The following is a 16,423-nucleotide window of genomic DNA, read 5'->3' on the forward strand; positions in this document are numbered from 1 at the left end:
ATATGCCCTGAGACCACAACATGCTCAGTACTCACTGTTTTGTGCTGTGTTCCTTCCACCTCCTTAACAATCAATGAGAACCAAGGATTTTGAGGCTATGGTGTGCAAAACTCTATTCCTTGCTTATCTAAGTGTGCTGGGAAAAACCTTCTTGGCTTGATTGTTGCTATTAACACCACCGCCAAAAAACTGAAGACAAACAAGATTAGGAGGCCACGCAGGTTTAAGTAAAAAAAGAACACACTTTATTTATCTACAAGGCAGTACATTGTTGTATAAAAAATTAAGTGCAGATAAAGCTGCACCAAATGCTATTAAGGCAGCAAAGTCAGAGGCTGTTATAAAAACACAAAAAAATAAAAAAATAAAATAAACTCAGTGTTTTGCCATATCAATAAAGATCTGATATGGCAGTACAAAGAACCATGAATTTCTAAGAACCTGATTCAGTACACAAGACCCAAGTTAGGGAACAACTAGCTAGACATGGAACAAAAGAGACAACATGAACAAGACAGTGTTCTCCCAAACATATGAAGGTGCAATGCATGCTGTTACAAACCAATGAGAAACAAAACAACACATCCACACAAATAAAAATCTCCCAAGAACAGTGTTCAAAAATATTGCTTATAAAAAATAAGGGAAAAAATATAAATGATGTAAAAAAAAATTAAAACAAAAAGGTCTGAAATGCTAGTGCATAGTCAATTAGCTAACATCAACATTTGTTTTTTTCCATATAAAGCTCTACTGCTCCTTTTACACTAGCAGCATGTCTACACGCTAAGGTCTGTAGCAGCAAAACACAGTATTCATTTGGCATTTACAAAATTAAATTACTGAATAAAAATATAGTTTTTCTCATAAATCTATGTTTCATACAGTAATATTTTTTAAAGCAAGCTAATTACCCACCCCCCCCCAACAGAAACACACAATGTATAATGGCCTAGAACCAAAACAGAAAGGAGTATTTCAAGAGGCATGGATGTTTGAGCATTCACGATCTTGATCAGCTTTCCCCTTTTGCACAGACAAGCGTTTGTAGTAATGCTTTTCACTTCGGTATTTTACACCAATTCATTTCGTTCAGTGATTTAAAATATATCTGTGTGAGTACCTGCTCTTTTATTATTACAAAACAAAATAAAAAATAAAAAAAGAAACAAACTAAACCCCACCCCTGACTAGCACATCACTGAAATAACAATACTGGTGTATTAGGTCTGTTTGATCTCAAAAAGTACAAGAAGAATTATCTTTATTATAAGACTGCACTTAAGATCATTAATTACTGATTCAAACTCAATACCTAATAATTTAGGCAAGTATCATTAAAAAAACACAAACTCTTAAGTTGGGTGAAATCCAACAAGAATATATATGCTGAGTGGCTAAATGCACTTTGTGCTGCTCCCAACTGTTGTACCACAACAAAGATAGGCTCTTCTCCCATTCATGAAAAGTTCTCATGCAGAGGAACAGGAATTTCCCAGTGGAGGTGAAGTGTTCTCAGAACCATAATGCTTCTCTGTGTGCCGACCCTTTCACATCACCAGAGTCCGGGTGGGGAAGGTGCCCATGTATTTGCGCGCCTGATCTGGCAGAGCCATCTGATCCTCGATCTTCCCGCAGGACGCCGGCTCCCAGGTGGTGTTCAGATGCTAAATCAGAAGAGAGAGACATTTAGTTTGAATGCTGTGTGATTTATCCACAGTCCCAGCCAAAGCTGGGCACGCTCACAATTAAATGTCCCATGAACAGGCAGTGCGATGTTGTCCTGTCCCCTGAGAAATTGATATCTCAACACAACAGGCAAAAAAATGTCACCCTGACTTCTCAGTTAGCAATCACAGGGGCAGATAGACCAGATGATCTGCAGAGAGGATGCCGCAGGAGATCCAAACTTTCCTGCTTCTCTCTCAGACAGTGTCTTTTCTATAAGGCCACAGCTACAGCCTTGGCTTTAATCCTTTAGGAAGATCTAAACGAGAACATACTTGGCAGGCCAACTTTATGGTCACCAGAGCACAGACAGGCTACAGTGCACAGTTAAAATATTCAATGTTATGACCACGCATGAATTCCTGCTGAACCTCCAATCTAAAAATGCAGCTGCTCTGTCCCAGAGCTCCCTAAAGGGAGCTGACAAGCTCCACAGCCTGTGCAGCACTGCTGAGGATTCCCGCGCTCCAAGCTGCTCTCACCTGTGGGCAGCGATCAGCACCCGCCCTACAGCTCAGCTCCCCTGCCAAAGGAGGAGGGAGTGGGGCTCGACTCTCAGCAGAAACAGCTTTTTAATTATCGTGTAAGCCATTTCACTTCTTGTGGTATTTATGGAGGTTGCAGACACCATTTAGTATAATGCTAAAATGAGATAAACATATCTGCAGAGGGCTGTGTGTGCTGTTATTTATTTACTCACTACACATGTGAGACATTTCTCATTGCCTTGAGCTATAAACAGCAATGAAATTTCAAAGCTCCTGGAATTTACCAGGATACACACTTTTATTTTTTTCTATTGAACTCTCTCACTTAGCCAGCGTGTCTGCCTTTCCACACTGAAACTTTCACTAAGATCTGAATAAAACCTCTATTATCACGCAGTTAGCTGTACAAATAGTCTGCATTCCAAAAATGCACACAACTGTGCTTATCCTTCCACAAGAGGATCCCAGCACTGCTGAATACCGAGAAGGTGTATGTTCAGGATCCACCAGTAAAGACAAGCCAGGAGAAACCTTTCTCAGTTCTCCATTGTATTTGAAAAGGATCATCTTTGCAGCACAATAACTACATTGCCTAAAGAGATGTCCAAAGCCTTCCCAACCTCTAGGACAGTGGATGAATCATAATTAGTGGACTGAAAACCATCTGCTAAGAGCAGAATTGTCCTGGCGTGCCCATGGCTCTTTCTGCCAGCTTCTAGTTGCTAACTTTGCAAGAGGATCCTTAAATTATTCTCTGGCCTAAATGTTTACACAATGCTCTTCTGACTATAAACAGTGTTATCTGAGACATATGGATAATAAAAGGCTGGGCAACTATGAAATACAGATAATTTCATGTAACATGCCCTAATCAGGGCACCAGTACAAACACAGGGACCGAGGTTCCTGCCTTGGAGGGCTTGCAGTCTAAAAGGGACAAAACCAGTGAATAACTAAGCAAGTGTGCTAGTCCTCTGCAAACTTCTGCTGGGCTTCCCTAGACATGGCTTTCTCTCCTCTTTGTAGGGAAGCTCCAAAAGCTGCCTCTTCCCCTGGATGCCATTTTGCAAGCAGAACTGCTGAACCTCAGTAGGAGTTCCATTTCTGAAGGAGAACCAGGTCAGGCCTCAAATCATTAAGTTTCTGCAGTTTTTGTGGGAAAGCTGCCTCTGTGAAGTGAACAGACATGCCATACACCTCTTCTCTAGAGCTGTGTACCTTGTGCTGTGGCTCAGGCAAGGGCACATGCCAGAAGGCAGGTGTGACACACTTTCTGTGTGCCACAGACCCCCATGCAACACACCACAGCTCCTTTTATGTTTGGGTTAAACAGCTTCCAGCACCACTTTTTCAAAGGTATCTACACAAGCTGGGAACCTACAACTCCCTATTGATCCTCAGTGGGACTCAGGCACCTGTGCATATTTTCCCCAGCTGTTTTAGAGGTATTTGCATGAGAAACCAAATTAATGCCTGGTATAAAGCCATTGGTTTTACTTAGGAGTTGGATTTGTTCTGTATACCTCAAAAGCAGCTGATAGCTGCCATATATCCATAATTTCTAAGGATAGAAATACGTGTCTAACCAGTATTTCCCTGTGATCCCCCAAAGCTTCAATGCACCAGTTTAGAAATAAGAGATCAGCAGTCCCTTAAATAACTGAAAATATGTAAGGAAAAGTCCATTTATCACAGTATGTCAATTTCTGAAAACTATAAGTAACTTCAGGTAAGGAGTGTCCCTATTTCATAAATTAGGCTTAATTGTTAGTATCTACACTGAGCTCTTTGTATTAACAGCCATGTGCTTAGTAGAAAAAAAAATATCTGTATCCTGATATCACCAACATCTCAGCAGGCTGCTACATGTCACTCATTCCACGGAAAGCCTGGTCTTCATCTTTAACCTGATGTCAGTGTGGCAGAAGCTGCTCAGGCAGGCAGTAACCCTCTGCCCTCCCACTGGGCTTGGCTGCCCCGGGGAGCACTGGGCAGCAGGCACAGCCAGCGCAGGAGGACCAGCTCCACCCCTCACTCCAGCCTGCTTGAAACAACTTCAGCTTTGCTGTAGGGACAGAAAAGTTTTCATCCATGTATTCTTTTCCCCAGAAAATTACACTATTTACACTTTTCTCCCCCCTCCCTATTGTGACAAACTTATAAAAAGAGGCTGACTTTGCATCTCGTTGATGATGGGGAGAGCTCTGCTCCAGTGACAAAAGAAGCATTGGACCCAAAGGAGTATGTTTCCTGATGCAGCATACTTACTAGCACAGTTTTCCATTCTACCCTTGGGGAACTCAGATAACATTTTAGTGGGTATTTTTAATAAACATTTTCTGTCTGAAGCCCTGACTCTCATCAGCCAAGACAAAACAAAGCACAATGCCTCTGCCTTGCCAGCCCTGCAGTGCAGTGCCAGAGGCACGTGTGAAAGTCATCCTGATGGAAGCAGTTTTCCTTCCCCCCTTGGCAGGGAGTGCTGGGTCCTACAACCCAGGCAGAGTGCCTTGCAGGGCCTGGTCACACACAGCTATGGGATCTCTTTGTAAAAAGGGTAAAGAGGGATCCCACAATGCCTCCTTCACACCAGCGTCGCAGCAAGTACTGACAAGGCTCTGTTACAGGACAGTGGCAGTGCCCAACAAACGTATCAGAAGGAAAGAGACCCAAGGCAGAAGGCTACAGGCATGCAGGAAAACAGCACAGAAACCCCAGCCAGCACACTCCTGTTTCAGAATGCTCATTGCATCCTCCTGACCACATTTACAGGTCTAACTCTGCAAACCAATGGATGGAAACAAGATCTTTGTAAACAGAAGCCAGAAGGCCTGACCCCATACCTCACCAAAATTAATCCAGTGGATTCATCCAGCCTAAATTCAGTCATCTAAGAGTGAGGTGTTCATTTTGGCACCTAAATTCCTAGCCAGTGGGAGGTGAAAGTGATTTCCAGAGTAAATTCTTTCCACACATATCATTTTTTCATTGCCTCACAGGGTAGAAGACCAATCTTAATTTTGCTGTCAATTAAAAGAGTTTAAACCTTTTCAGCCAGTACTTCCACTGAATTTTTGTCTTCCAAACACAGCAGTCTCTCTCTTTAAGTTAAATCACGAAGTGGAGGGGGAGCAGAAAGTATAGTACTACGAATTCCCATGGGATTAAATTACAGATCCGTGGTACAATTCCAGCTATGTCATTCTCCCTGTCCCTTTTCTTTTTCTTTCTCTCTCTTTTTTTTTTTAACCTCAATAATCCTACCAGTACATCCTTCTCCTGGCAGCAAAACTACCTTATTTATCCTGCAATATGCCTTCAACTGCCCTCAGGCAAATGTGAACTGTAAACAAACTGTCAAAGCTGTAACTGGGATATCCAGTTAAAGCACTTTAAATAAAAACTTGGACGATCTAGAGAAAACAGACCAGAGTAAGGGAAGAAAACAATATGAAAAGGTGCTTTTCTAATAGAACTAGTCCTTCTGCTCTTGTAGCCCAGACTGCCTTTTCATGTGCTGTCTCTATAGCTTAAGAAAGTTCCTGTGTTACAACACCTTTTGTGTTAGAAGCCAATGCCAAAACCAAACACTGCTGCAGTCCTGCAGTGCTGAGCTCCCAAACTGATGAAAGTCTAGTAGAAATCCTTGGGCAAAGAACTGTGTTAGAAGACAGATTTTACATCTCTGCTCTGCTGGCAGGTAGCTTCAGCAGCTCCAGCAAAGATAGTGGTGTTACAAACACCACCACTAATTTAGCCAAGCTTTGCTAGTATTTAAAAACAATTTTTAAAAAGCTAGAGTATTTAAAATATTTCAAATGCTCAGACTACTAGAAGGTCTCTTATTATGTTTCCTTGCTGCAAAAAGCTGGATTTCTTGCCAGCTTTCCCTTAGATTCCCTTCGATGGTTTAGATTGTCTGCGGAATGTGCCACTGAAAGGGCTTGCAACAGAAATGCAGCACTCCTGAAACAGTAAAACAATGCACTAAACAAAACCATCTCCTAGCAGAATACAATAGACAGCACATGAATAACATGGCTTTCCATTCTGTAAGGATGCAGAACTGGCAGGACAGTAAAGACTAATCAAAAACTAAAGTGACCATAAATTACTTTTTTATCTCATGTGACAAGACAGACCACTATTTCTACCCCTGCTGCTGGCTTTCCTCTGGGGCACAGGACAGACTTCTCCTAAACTCTGGAGCTTTCCAAGCTGCTCAGAAACACAGCTTGCTAAATGTGAAAGAATAAGATGGTCCAGCTTTTCAGCTTTTGTTTTAAGCATGATACCAGAGCTAGAAAGAGCTATTTGATGGCATTTAACCCTGAGGGTCTTGCTCAGGTAAACCTCCTGCTGAAGGTGTATGAGCTTTCCAAGTAAGGTGAATGGACAAGATATGGAAGTGGGCTAAGCATCTGCAACTCATATTCTTCCCCTCTCCAGTAATCTTTACTTTTCCCCCCCACAGATCAGAATACATTGCTGCAAATATGACTAATAGTTAAGTTGTCACTTTTCTTCTTGAGACACCATTACCAGCTCAGGGCAGCTGTAACATTCAATCTGTTTGCAACCCAGATTCTGCTGACCTGGGAGGAAAACATGCAATGACTGGCCTGTAACTTTGAACCTTCTCTGGCTCCCTCAGCTGTGGCAAGCATATCTCCTTCCTGTGCACATCACTCACTGGGGACAGAAGGGGCAGTGCAAGTGAGAGAAACCTGTGGGGCTACCTTCCCCTGCTGTGCAAATCTCAAACACAGCGTGCTTCCCCCTCTCCCTTCATTAAACAAAGAAAAATATGAGATTTCAGGACCTCCTTCCCCCAAAAAGCCATGGAGGAAAAACAGAGAAAGCCTGCTGTTGCAGGGGACCATGCTGCCTTCCTGGCCATTTTGTCTTAAAACCAGCTGCAAATAAAATAACACTTCACTTTTTTAAACTGAGAAAATTAAGCTTCATGACAGCTCCAACACTTGAAAAAAGGTTAACCAAGTAACTGTTTTAAAATCCTTTAAACTTACTCTTTGAAGAAACTGGCTACATAAACCGCTGAAAGTCAGGAAATTCGAGCTGAAATGTGTCAGTCTGTGGTTAAAAAAATGGAAAGTGCCAGGAGCTAGGGGTTGAAGAACATTCTCTTTAGCTTGCAGGGCTTCTACCTTGTGTTGTTTCCTTTGTTACTGGGGGAAGAAGATATCAAAGCAGTGCTATTTTCTCAAAAGGCTCCATTTCATGGTGTCTTTTGATAGCCTGCAGAGTTAGGTGGAAGGTCTGTGATTTAGCCTACTTTTCTATCTGTTAAAATGTCTATGTTAGGATAGTTTGATTTATGTACTGCTACTGCTACAGAACATAATGTGAAACAAAATATAACTTTTACACAGGAAGGGCCAGAAACAGAGAGGTTTTTATGTAACCTCTTACAAGGCAAAATTCAAGCACATGCTCAGTACAGATCATCTTTTTGTCTTGGTATTGGAGTATGTTATCCCAAAATCTTAACCCTTGGAAAAGTTGTTAGTGAGACCAAAATCTCCCTGACATGCAACTAAGGGACAAAAATATAGGGTGCAAAAATACAGCTTTTAACTAACCCCATGGATGCAAAGCAGAAATATTTGGGATTCATGCAATGGAGAGTAAGTCTACCCCAAGGCAACATGTGGGTTTGGTGAGACATTCCTGTTCTTGCCAGTCTGATAATACTCAATGCACAACCATGAGATTTGTCACATAGGACAGAAGAGCTGGCTGGACCTCCACACCTTACTAGGAAGACCTTACACAAAGCTGCCTTTACATCCAATGTTTTGGGGAGACTTAACAGGGGATTGAATGAGGATAAAGCCCAAACTGTTCTTGGGTCTATGGAGGCTTCTTCTCCCTTTGTTCTGTACAACACCGACAGCACCAAATTCCAACGAGTTTGGAGCTACCTGACCTCACATGCCAAATGATGCAACATGCTGTTCCTGCTAAGTGATGGTGAATCATATCATGCTATCTGATATGGTCATCAGCTGCTATTTACTAAATGGCATATGATCAGTCGTGTACCCAAATGCAGTAAAAAATATCATTAGAGATGTGTTCGAACATTTGCTACTCTTGCCTTTGGAGTTTAACAGTAAAACAATAAGTAATCAAGGATTTGGATCAGTTTATCCCTAGCCAAATATCTTTGTGTAAATGTAGTGCAAATTATTAAAGCAAGGGAAAACTATGGGCTGGTAAATATACTGTCTCCCTCTTTTCTAAGTTCAAGTTTGAAAGGAAATGGAATTTTAGGAACCAAGCATTAGGGGTTAAAAAACCCCTAAGTTTAGTGCTGTCTTTGTTTCTCTCTTCCCTTTCCATGCATGGATCCCAAGGCACAGAGATTGCTGTAATTCTTTCTTGGACTGAAGTCAATGAGAATTTGCCTAAGTAAGAACAGTTGGATCAGGCCCAAAATATTAACTGCAGCAATGTCAACATATGCAGACACAATTAAATTTCACCCACATGAGTTCCCTCATGCTTAATGTCTTCTTTCATGGGATCAGTGGATTTAGTCCAGTTATTTGTTTGTGTCCATGCATGTGTTCAGGTAGGAGGGTGACACCCCAAACTCTAAACCAGGAAGGGTAGAAAGCATAGGACAATAACATGCTAAAATCTGGTCATGTACAGCAAGCAAACAGTAAAAACAACAACAAGCACAAAGGCAAACGCTTTCCATGGCTTTGCACCCTTTAGACATGCTATGCCCAAGGCACATGAGTCCATTTACACTGGGGTGGAGGAGGGGAAGCATCAGGGACAGAGCAGCAGCAGTTTCTGGTGTGAAACAGAGCCAGACTACACATCCCTTCCGAGCTGCACAGGGCCACACTGCTCCCCTCTGACATGAAGCCAAGCAGCTTTACCATTCCTTTTAACCACCACACCAAATCCAAACCAGAGTGCAGCCATTGGCAGACAATACTGCATTGTTATATAAAGTCTACATTTCATTCTGAAAAAGCTGCCTGTGCCACCATCACAGAAACCCCAAGCCTCATTCTTCATTTAAGATTACATTTCAGCTGAAAAGCTCAATGTTCCGCCAGCAGAGACAATTTTACTTTCATACTAGTACACCAAGAAGCTGCCTACTAACTATTCATTTTGGGGCTTTTTACAACTACTTTTTCTTTCAGTTCAACACACTTTAAACACTGAGAGGAGTTGGGAAGTCCTTTTTAACTCAGTTTCTACTTAAGAAAAGGTCCTCTTTATCCAAACAATGAGCATACCTGACTTTTAACATGGTTTTCCTGAGCAAGGACTGAAGAATTGAATCCAGAATGATCCACAAATTGACTCATGTAAACTTCCTGAACAAAATCAGCATGAGTGAGGACAGAAGGTTAAACAAGCCCTTTCGTTTATAGCAGCTTGTAAAGAAAATATTTTTAGATAGCAGGAAACATAACACTGGTACACCAAAGATCAAAAGATCCTATTTTACAGACCTCTCAGATCCTTCTTTTTTATTACAGCCAGAGTGCAGGCAACTACCACTAACAGGACAACACACAGCCCATGCTGCTTAGCTACCTGAAAATCTTGTCCTAAATCTATGAAGGAGCCCAGAGTTTGGCTGTTGGGACACAGCAGGGCTGAGCTCTTGGGGACCAGCAGCCTCCTGCCACACACCCACCAGGGAGCTCCAGCAACTCCCAGGAAAGCTGGAAATCTAGGCTCCTTTGCCACAAGGTAGGTGTGAATTCAGCCCCTCTATACTGCCCTAGATCAGGGGCAGTGGACCTGCAAACCCTTCTCTTGCCTGTCTACCACACTGCAGCCAAGAAACACAGCTCATGAAGGAAGAGCAGATAAACAATATTGAGAGTGAGTCTTTGGCCCCTACAGACACCCCCATGCCAAGGGGAGTCCTAGTCCCTGCTCTCCAAAGCTGTTTTTCATCAAATGATTCTGCAGCACAAAATACAAGCCTACTCCATGGCAAACTGTGCCAAATGGGGACGTGTAAAATTTTACTATCTCCTTTCTTAATGCCTGGCTAGAAATGCCTAATCAAAACCAGCATTTACTCATTCCTTCCTACTGTAAATAAGCCCTAATGTAAATTCTGGAAAGAGGGAGGAAAGAAAGGATTAGCCATGTGGACTATCTGTCTGAAAGTCAGGAACTATGGAGTTACAATTTCCTTCCTGACAGTGACTCACACTGGGGAATGAGACACTTTCCTTTATTTCTCCCATGTGGGGAAGGGCTACAAAATTACTTAGTCATCTACCTTGGAAATACAGAAATTATGTTTTGTTTTCTGAATGACTTGCTGTGGGTTTCACCTAAAGTACACAAGAGCTGCCAAACTGGCTGCCAATGACTTTGGTGGGCTTTGGATCAGCCCCTGTGCAACAGTTCTGTTTTAAAGTACAGCAAATGTCTGTTTGCTAACACTTGGCAAAAGCACAGACGCACAAACCCCAGCCTCACATGCGACTTACATTACAACAATTACACATTTAGCCCTCAGTGGGGAAAGGCCATCCTGGTGCTGGGCTGAATGGGCAACACCGGCCACATCTGTGCCAGCCAGGCCCTGCTGGAGTCTCTCCTCTCACCCCAAGGCCAGTCACAAGTTCTGGCCACCACCACACCACTCAAATCCCCAAACAGCAGTGCCACCTACAAGAAGCCTATGGAAAAAACCCCTCTGGTCCACGTTAATTCTCAGTCCTACCAATTCCACTGAGCACCCAGCTGAGTTACAACACCCCACACACAGGGCTGGCCCTGTTTGACTTCCTGGCTCTGCTGCAGCCACTGTGCCCTCATGCTCCACAGGCAAAGTGAGACCCTCAGCCACATTCATCTGAACATTTCATTCTTCCATACTCAAAATAGGTCTGTGAGAAAGCAGTATATACATACATATATATATGGGTGCATACATGTATTTTTATATACAGAGGATACTTTTATCAAAGAATAATTACCTGTAGAGGACTAGCTAGTGGCCTGTTTCTAGGTACTGCAACTGTTTTGTGAAAACTATCATCATCTTCAGACACAGGCATCTTTAAAATGGAACTCGTAAGAAGATTCTGAACAGAAAAAGAAAAAAGAAAAAGGTTTTCAGCAACTCATGAGAACAGCCTGAATTGGAATGTATTGTAAGTAAACTCAGGCTGAGTGCAGAAGTTGTTACACTGGGCACAGCCACAGATGAGGAGCAGACCTCAGCCTGGTGTCTCTGGGTCTTGGCTTTGCAGGAGCACTGCCCTGTGCAAAGGTCTTCCATCCAGTGAAAATCCCAAGTTCAAGAGTAACAGCAACACTGAATAGTCCATAAGCCCTGGCAATGTAAAGGGAACTGTGCTCATGCAAAGTCTCCTTTGCAAAAACCAAGAGAGTGTCTCTCTCTCTCTTTCACCAGTTTTTAACTCCATGATCTAGTAATTTCTGCACACAGGTGCAGGCATCCTCCAAGTGCATGCTCCTCAAAGTCTGTGGGCTGCAAAATGACTGCAACTTCTGAAACTTCTATAGGCATCAGAGTGATAATTAAGAGTAGCATTTTGCTTCTTATGCTTAGTACAGGAAAATGACATAGAAATAAGGAATAAACCTACTTGTGAAGAAAACAGAAAAAATATTCTCTTTCACTTGCATTTACAATTCGAACAGGGATGTAAAACAAAGAATTCCTTTGATGGTGTGAGACCTTATACTTACTGGCACATCTTCCATAGCAGACCCAGGTGTAAAGAGCTGAGTGTTCAGGTTTTCTCCTTCCCAATGATTTGAGCAAAAAAAATTTCCAGCTTTATCTGTTGGGGACTCCACCTGAAAGCAGAAAAGGCATGATTCGACCACCACGTAACTGACCAGGAGATTTCTGTCAGTTGCTTAACAAATTGAACAAATATTCTTCACAGAGGTGCATAATGCATGTTTACATCTTTTACAGCAGCCTTGCTCTTTGCAGAAGAAAAAAGTTCCAGGTTCTTCAAAAAATCCCCATCTAATAAAACTTTGAATACTTGCACTCAGTGCTCTGTCAGTATACAGGAGTTTAATCCCCTAGAAAGGATTGAGAATAAATGTATTTTTAGAACTTTAGTGACAAAGTAATATAATGCAATGTCCTCAAATGTTCAGGTTTCTAAGTCACTCCATGAAGCTTGGTCCCCATGGGGTTCTTCTATACTTTTCACCAATATTTGAAAGATTCAATCCAAATTCATGTCTAATTTTTCTTTTCTTTTTAAGTTTCAAACGAAAACTGCATTAGAACGGCCCAAGCAAACCCCTGCTGAAAACAGCAGAAAGACTTCTATGGAAATCAATGGGAGATGAATTAGACATGCCTAGTGTACTATATGGAACCGACACTAAGATCTTGGGGCTCACATGAAAGAAAAACAGACACAGCTATTTAATAGAAAAGGCATTGCTATAAGTTTCTCAGCAAAGAGTTCTGAATTAAATTGCCTCAGGTAAGTTTGAGATTTACCTCTTGTTTGATTTTCTTCAGCAAAGGGGGTCCACTTTCATGTAGCCCAGCCACTATTGCAGATTCCTCCGACTCCTGCTTGATAACATCCTGCAGATCTTCTACAAGATGAGTTGGAGTTTGAGGCTGAAAGAAAGAAAGAAACGTTATATCCAAGTCCCAGAACATCCCTCTGCACTAATATCAAAGCAACTTTTATCATTGTTTCCTTCTTACCAGCATCTTCAAAGGACCGTATTTGATTTCCTGAGCTGCAAGTGCGTTTTTGAATGGAGTGGGTGTTCTTGGAGAGCTTTCTAATATCGACCTCTTGATTGCTGGAGTCCTGAAACTTTCAAAAGAAGGAGAGGAACTTTAAAGGAAGATGCTTGGAAATACTAGCTCTTTACAGAAATGCATGCATATAGGCAGTATTGTTGTAAGACTTTGGAAAATATTTCCCTATCATCCTGTAATCCATTTTGCTTTTACAGCAGAACATCTCTTTGACTGTGATAAGGTGTAATGGCTTTATTTTAAAAACTTGTGAACCTATATGCATGGTTTTAAAACCTATACCTCAAAAGTCATAAAGCATAAGTTTTACTCCCAACTAAGAAAAATTTGAATGTGTGAGCAAACAACCCTGCAGGAAACATAGAATCATAGAATGGTTTAGGCTAGAACAGTCCTTAAAGATAATCTAGTTCCAAACACCCTGCCACAGGCAGGCACACCTTCCATGAGATCAAGTTGCCCAGGGCTTCATCCATGGATAGGCCATTCACTTTTCTGGCCAGCCTGCTCCAGCGCCTCACCACCCTCTCAGTGAAGAACTCTTCCCCTGTATCTAACCTAAACCCACCCTCTTACAGCCCAAAGCACATGCTGACCCAGCGCTTTGCTTGCATGCAAATGTGAAGACATGGACCCTCGTGAGTTCAACAAGACAAGAGACTTACACGTGGTTTTCCTTCTGAGCTTTGAAAGCCTGGTCCCTGTGGAACGGGGAGGTAACTGCCATCTTATGGCCACACACCGGCGTGGAGGTAAGTGCAGGGTTCTCCAGGTTCAAGTTTTCGTGAGTGGATGAGGTGTTTAAGAACTGCACATGGTGAAGAAAGAAAAAATTAACAGGAACATCCAGATTACATGGCTGACCTCTTAAGCTGATCTTATTCAACAAAAGAAGAATAAATTGTTTTCTTCTGATTGACACGAGTCACTCTCCTGACCCTATGATGCGAGAAGGGGTACGTGGGACTGCATTGTGAAAAAATACTCAATGGTTTGGCTCAGGAAGCTAGAGAGGGAAATTCTAAAGGAAATGACACTCTGTTCCAATGAGAAAAACTTTCCACCACTTTCAGAGCCTGATTTGGATTTTCTCCAAATAAATTTTAATTAACACCAGTGTGCCCAAGAAACTGGGTGAAAATGAGCAAGGGATGTTTCAAAAACAAACCCACAGGAAACAGGGTTAAATTCCACAAATATTTATATGGGGCATCTAGGGGCTTTTAGGGCAGTGAAAGTGTTGATGACAGGAAATAAATTTCCTATCATCTCTCTCAAAAGAAAGTACTTTATTTTCAGAGTATAAAATGAAAGCTGCCACCTGTGACGGGTGCGTAGAATACTTTGGAATGGAAACAGCTGACTGAAAAAGAGGCAGCACTATTTGTTTGGAGAAAATTGCTCTTGCATATGTTCTACCTAGTAACCTAAAATATTGTTTCTATTTCTAGTCTACAAATCTGTGAGCATAGGGGTATCCTTTATTCTGACAACAATTCAATGTATTCCCTTCTAGATTCTGTCACTTTATAAAAATGTGGCATATAAGAAAATCTGGCTTTCACTGGAAAAATTACATGTGATTAAAATAGCTAATAGGTAATGGGAAATACAGCAAGAAGTCATTACATGAAATCTCTTCCTTCATGAAATAGTGTTTCTTTGACATCAAAGACTAAAGCAAACCAACACAGACAAACAAAAAATCCAAAACACTTTTAAATAGTGCTACAGCTGTGAAACAAAGCAACCATCATTGGGAATTTGAAAGTGCACACCAGGCCATTTTGATGGGACATTTTCCTTCTCATTCCTATTCCACTCCAACTCTCATGGCCTGGGCAGAGGATGGCAAGTGTGATTTGAATTTTCTGGTTGTTGTCAGTTTGTCTCACAACCTGAATGCTATTTAAATGTAGTTTGGGGTTTTCTAGGTCAATGAATCATACTGTAAGTGGACAGAGATGGAAAGTATCACAGATGATCAGAAATGTTAAACTCTAGTAGCTGGAGTTAGCAGCAAGAGTAAAGCAAGGGGTCACACTCCCCTACAAAAAAGATCCAAAAAGGCAAAAAACCAAAACACAAAAAACCATGCCCCACAGATGAATTTAAAAGTCAAAAATCAAGAGTTAGCTTGCTGATTAACTAAACTCAGCAGTGAAGACTAGGAGCAGTGAGAAGATTCAAACACGGAGTGAAATCAACAAGCACAACGGTAATTAGTCATTTGTTCCAAAGGATTAGTTTCTAAATTGTTAAGACTGGGGTGACTTTTGAGAATTAGTAACATCTGTGCAGAAGTCTTGATCTACCTGCGAGGGAGAGAAGGGCAGGCTTTTGACAGGGGAGCGCTTAGGAGGAGTTGAGCTGCTGTCGTCAGCTCGGACCAAGGTGCTACCGTGGCCACTGGCTGAGAGGCCGCAGCGCCCTCTCCTTTTGCGAAGAAGGAGCCACGGAGCCGCACTGCCCTGTGAGGCAGACAAGGTCTTTGGTGAGCCAAGAGAGCCCTGACTCAACACGACTTTGCTCAAATTTGTGGTGGGCTGTTCTTGCGGTCTGCAAGCACTGGCCCCTCTCTGCTGAAGCTGCGCGGCTTTGCCTGAGGGAGCTCTGCTAGCCGGAGTGTCTGTGTCTTCAAAGAATTCAAAAGTGCTGAGATCACCCCATGATGAAGGATCCTGAAACAACGTGGGAGGCACGGAGCTATAAGACAGTGTATAGTGCCACCTCATGAAAATACAGCGCTAGGATTTGTTTGTAACCAACAACAACAACAAAGTCTTTCCCAGTTCAATTCAGCTTGACCCTGCTCATGGGAGCAGCAACACTGTGAACACAATCTGTGTTTTCAATACATACCTTGATCTTATCAAACTGTCTGACATCCTAGTAGTGTTGCTGGCAACAGAGTCCCTAACAAATGAGTCAAATTATGTCCTTACTATTTGCTTGCACAGAGTTTTCTGCTTGGTATGATGATGATGACTTTGTTACAAAAAAATGTGTGCTGTAGACCAAGACTGGCCTCCTCCTAACATGCAATGCTGCTCTGGATGTGCTGAAAGGGAAATGATACCGAATGAAGCAGGCACCTCTGCTTCTGAAGGAGGTTGCCACCAACAAATGTAATTCAATGTGCTACTTTACATGTAGCATCCCAGAGACTGCAATGACAACAGGTCCATGTCAATGTCAGTCAGATACTTGACATTTAAATGTGTGCTTACAGTCCTTCACATATGCCAGGATAAGTCCCTTAAACTTTGAAAAGCAGCTATTGAGGCTGTAACTAAAAATTTTAGAAAATTATGCAGATACATGAGCGGCCACACCCAAACCTATGGCATGTGTCACTTCAACTATCAGTAAATATCACTGCATTGTTTAAAATTTTTCATGGTATCTCTGA

General features: G+C 42.1%; 1 protein-coding gene across 3 annotated transcripts in view; it reads right to left on the minus strand.

Moving 5' to 3' along the window:
* Positions 1 to 263: 263 nt before the first annotated feature.
* MYB (MYB proto-oncogene, transcription factor) overlaps positions 264 to 16,423 on the minus strand; it is a 28,231-nt gene continuing 12,071 nt past the window's right edge. For 2 of the 3 annotated variants that reach the window (XM_030945076.1, XM_030945075.1), the window contains 6 exons: positions 13,677 to 13,819; positions 12,952 to 13,066; positions 12,736 to 12,861; positions 11,955 to 12,065; positions 11,216 to 11,323; positions 264 to 1,667 (listed from right to left, as the gene is read on the minus strand). In XM_030945076.1, the coding sequence (XP_030800936.1) occupies positions 1,551 to 1,667; positions 11,216 to 11,323; positions 11,955 to 12,065; positions 12,736 to 12,861; positions 12,952 to 13,066; positions 13,677 to 13,819 (720 nt within the window). In that variant the 3' untranslated portion in view covers positions 264 to 1,550. Of the gene's footprint in view, positions 1,668 to 11,215; positions 11,324 to 11,954; positions 12,066 to 12,735; positions 12,862 to 12,951; positions 13,067 to 13,676; positions 13,820 to 15,326; positions 15,693 to 16,423 lie in introns of all 3 variants that reach the window. The other variant, XM_030945077.1, reaches the window with a different exon arrangement.

The sequence above is a fragment of the Camarhynchus parvulus genome, chromosome 3, assembly GCF_901933205.1.
Source record: "Camarhynchus parvulus chromosome 3, STF_HiC, whole genome shotgun sequence".
Classification (NCBI taxonomy): domain Eukaryota; kingdom Metazoa; phylum Chordata; class Aves; order Passeriformes; family Thraupidae; genus Camarhynchus; species Camarhynchus parvulus.